This window comes from Aplysia californica, unplaced genomic scaffold (genome assembly GCF_000002075.1).
Source record: "Aplysia californica isolate F4 #8 unplaced genomic scaffold, AplCal3.0 scaffold00220, whole genome shotgun sequence".
NCBI classification, from domain to species: Eukaryota; Metazoa; Mollusca; class Gastropoda; order Aplysiida; family Aplysiidae; genus Aplysia; species Aplysia californica.
The window spans coordinates 902979-907062 of NW_004797490.1; the positions used below are offsets into that span (position 1 = coordinate 902979).

Here is a 4084-nt window from a genome sequence, read left to right on the forward strand (position 1 = left end):
CCATCCCCCACTAGAAGTTGTATCCACCACAACATTATACTATAGCCTCTCAAGACCAATTAAATTTTGATTAAAAGTGGAATACGGTCCCTCCTTCCTCTCAAATACGAAGCACGACAAAAGCCAACAATTTGTAACTGTTAGTCATTAGTAATCTTGCCTTGGTGCTTAGAAGTCTTAGTAGCTTTTTGTGTACTGCATGACAACACACACGTTGTACTCATAAATCTCCATACAATCTTCGGGCTTGGTTTAGAATAGGAAGACAAATTTGCCCTATCAGACATGGTATTAGAAACCAACTGGAAAAAGAAAACGAGGAAGACCAACTGGAAGGTATAGAGGCACAATAAGGCATGGGGCAATCACACAGGGCCTGAATTTGCCGAAATTGGAGGACATGGCCAGGGACAGACAAGTGTGGCGTCGACTACTCTCCGCCTTATGTACCTGACGGTATGGGGAGAGAGTAAGAAGTACGTTTAGAATAGACTAGATTTAGGTACTAGACAGGCGAAAAGTATGGAAACCTTAAAATTAACTATTGTTGAATGAAATTAATACCTCAAATATTTGGTCACACTGTTCATCTTATTGACTCTACGAACACGAAAGAAAAGTGTGCGGAGGCGTCCATAAATTGAGATCTAATAATCCATTTAGTAATATTTTAGACCCACATCTACTTCACTTGCTGCTAAAATCACCCAAAGTTCAAAATAAAAGTTATCATTTAAACCGCCATGAGGGCGTAATAATATTAATACTATTTTGTGCTATGCAAAGCGTACGGATCAGATTAACGAGTACATTTCCTCTTCGGAAAGTGGTGGCACAGAGTTCCCCACGTCGTATTGTTACGATAGTAAAACACGACGTACGAAATTTCAATTGTACTTTGAGGTGTCCTAAACGATCATCCTTAGCAATTTGTTTGCGGTTGTTCTATTTTTATTTGTTTTTGAGTGTGAGTGCCCCGGTATCTGAGGTATAGTGGTATAGGGGCTTTGCTTTCGCACGCAGAAGAAGTTAGTTCGATTCCAGAATGGTGAGAATTTATATCAAGTATATCCGCTTTTCTGTTGGGTTGTTGTATTCCTCTCAACTCGGGATCGTTCTGACAAACAGGCTCGAAGCAGCCTGCTTCCTAAATGATCTTAACTGTGTCGATGGTGAAGAAATAACGTCTACAGAAGCAGTGTGAGTGTGTGTGGGAGGGAGGGGGCGGGGTGTTATCATGCCATACAAAATAAACTTTTAAGTTTAAACAAATAGAAGTACATTGACGCAGAAAAATAACAGCTATTTAGTTCAGGAAAAAGTCAGACAGACAGACAGACAGACAGACAGACAAACAAACAGACAGACAGACAGAAACAGTAAAAATAAAACATAGGACCAGCCATCCACCCCCACAAGCTAGAATAAAACTGGATTTTTTTTTTTAACAACAACAAAAACAGCACCAAAAAACCCCCCAGCACCGAGCGCTCTCTTGCATCAGACCCCTACGCCGCCACCTCGTTATTGCTAGAGCTAGCAGCGCACAAAGCTTTGCGTGCTGACTCCGTCCGTCTCTCTCCATGCCTCCGCCCCCAATCTGTGTCACTTGGAGCATTCTGTATACAGGTGCTGCGCTTTTGATCGCTGCGATCTCTCTTCTCTCCCCCCGCTGGCAACAGCTCCCTGCCTGACCCGTTGATCAATATTTTCAATCAACGTTTATCGATCTCTCATGATGTTCTTCTTGTTTCACAGGTGTCCCAGCTGTCAGCGGACCAGATCGAGGGTGAGTACATACTGCATGGCATGCAGCACCACAGAACTGGGAAGGGCGAATAAAAGATGTGGGTTTTTTGGTTTTTTTTGGGTTTTGTTTTTTAAATTGAAAGCATTTAAAATATAAGATAGATATCTAGAAGATGTTTTGTTTTTGTTCTAATTTTTAAGCATAAGAATATTATTATCAAACTCCCTAAATGGGGAAGTGGGTAGTTGAAGGGCACCACTGAAAGGCCACACTTCTTTACTTTAGATATGTTGTTTCTGTCTGTCTGTCTTACTTGTTCCAAGCTCTTAATGATCATTATTTTGTCCTTGTGCTTCTTTTTACTCAAAGAAAACAAACAAACATAAATGTGAGAAATTGAAATTTTGTTGAGTTCTTTGTGTGCTGTGGGATTTTAGATTAGGTATGGATTTATCGTTCCTTTTTGCGTTCATGGGTTATTTCGGAGACGTGGCTTCTGATTTAAAAGACAATCTTCGATAAGATCAGGGGCAAGCCGATGGAGAGACACTTAAGAACTCCCCCCAACAACCGAGGTTTAGGAATACCCATAGAGATATTCGAACGAGGGTCAGTGGGTGGTTGCCGGGTGCTCTGCTGTGCTTTGCTCCTTCTTCTTATCAAACATCTATTGTCCTTATCCCTCCTCCTTTTTGGGTTAGTTACTCTCTTGTAACACCTTTAATCTTCGGCACTTATAATATGACATAAGTGTGTTGCAAGTGCTGCAGAACTCTTACCCAAAAAAACCCCAAAAAACAACAAAAGAAAACGCACGAGGGGCAACAGCACCATAGCCAGCATAGCACCAACTGAGTTGACTGCACTGCATTATTGGAATCTAAAGCCTTACTGGACACTGGATGGTAATTTATTAGGAATAACTTCGAGTTCCCCGACAAGTCGTTGGTACAAAGGTGACTAACAGTTAAATATTCAAAAACACCGTTATTTTGAGGTAGTAATGACATTGTTACGGGTTTTAAATCACGGTGTCACTTTGCAAATTATACTTTTTTTTTTGCCCATGAAGTTTCTTCTTGTGTTCGTCTGCGTGTTGACCTGTCGGCAAAGTTTTCAAGCATTGAGATCTCAGCCAAAAAGTGGAAGTTCATGATTTGTATTGACAAGGCCCGGTTGCTCTCGTTCTTCCTGAACTGTAATTTACTTACAAAATAACTTCAACTTCAAAGTAACCTGTATCATGTCGTTTAAGATGCTGAGAGTGTACAACACCACCAACAACACCACCAACACCACCATCACCACCACCACCACCACCACCACCACCAATAACAACAACAACAACAACAACAACAACAACAACACCAACAACAACAACAGCCCTGACAACACCCCCAAACGCTATAAAGAGCAGTCAACGTTATTCCCTTAGCGGTTAACGCCTCCTCCAGAAGGTCAAAATTGTAAAGTCTGAGGTAAACGGCTGTTAAGAACAGTCTTTTAGAGCATACCCATAGAAAAAGAACTTTCACCTAAAGCTGATAAGAACTTTATCTCTTTTTCCTGCTCTGGTGTCACATTTAGCCTGCCTGGTTGCCTCAGTCAATTATGACAGCCACACAGAATAACGTGTCGTAAGAATGCGTTGAACACAAAAAAACAGAATGTCATCCCATTCGCGCGTCGCTGCCTGAGCTGTCATGGGTAACGGGCTCTGTGTAAAGTTCAAAGTTCTCATCCCTTTAGATGAAATGTCACAGACGAGCCAGTTACTCATCATGTCTGGCTGATAATGCTTGTGTTACTACAGCGACTTTGTTGCATTCACCAACGTTAGAGATGTCTTTTTAATGTTTCTATTTAGGAGCTGTTACTCTGTTTCTTATGCGGTGTTCACACATACAGGAGCAGAGTCCACGAGCAATTCCCGACAAGGCAATGCCAAATTCGGGTTTAATCGCGACGAGCATCTGGCCAAGACTGTTGTTGACATTATTGTATCGACGAGCACTCAGAGAGAGACGCTCGCATAGCAATAATTTAGGACGTCGAGCATCTCGCCGAGCGTCTTGCCGAGCAAATAGTTTGAATCCTGGCCGCTTGCAGAGCCAAGAAACGTAGCGGCCGAGTAAAATTTCACACACCGACAAACTCACCGACCATGCTGACCATCTTGCCGACCCGTCACCGAGTTAGTCGGCGTGCGATGTTATAATATATAAAGAGGGGGGCAAAACGTTTGTGTTCATTTCTTCAACATGTCTCATATGACACAGACGATGGATGAGGACTTCATGTATACATATTATTATGGTGCCTTTGTCTATCAAG

The 4084-nt window shown here is 42.0% G+C and overlaps 1 protein-coding gene across 1 annotated transcript in view; it reads left to right on the top strand.

The window, feature by feature from the left end:
* Positions 1-1758: 1758 nt before the first annotated feature.
* The window catches only part of LOC101858632 (calmodulin-beta), a gene marked incomplete at its 5' end in the record, with an annotated part of 50981 nt that continues 48655 nt past the window's right edge, over positions 1759-4084 (top strand). The window contains 1 exon segment of the mRNA XM_013083245.2: positions 1759-1789. Coding sequence (XP_012938699.1) covers positions 1759-1789 — 31 coding nt within the window.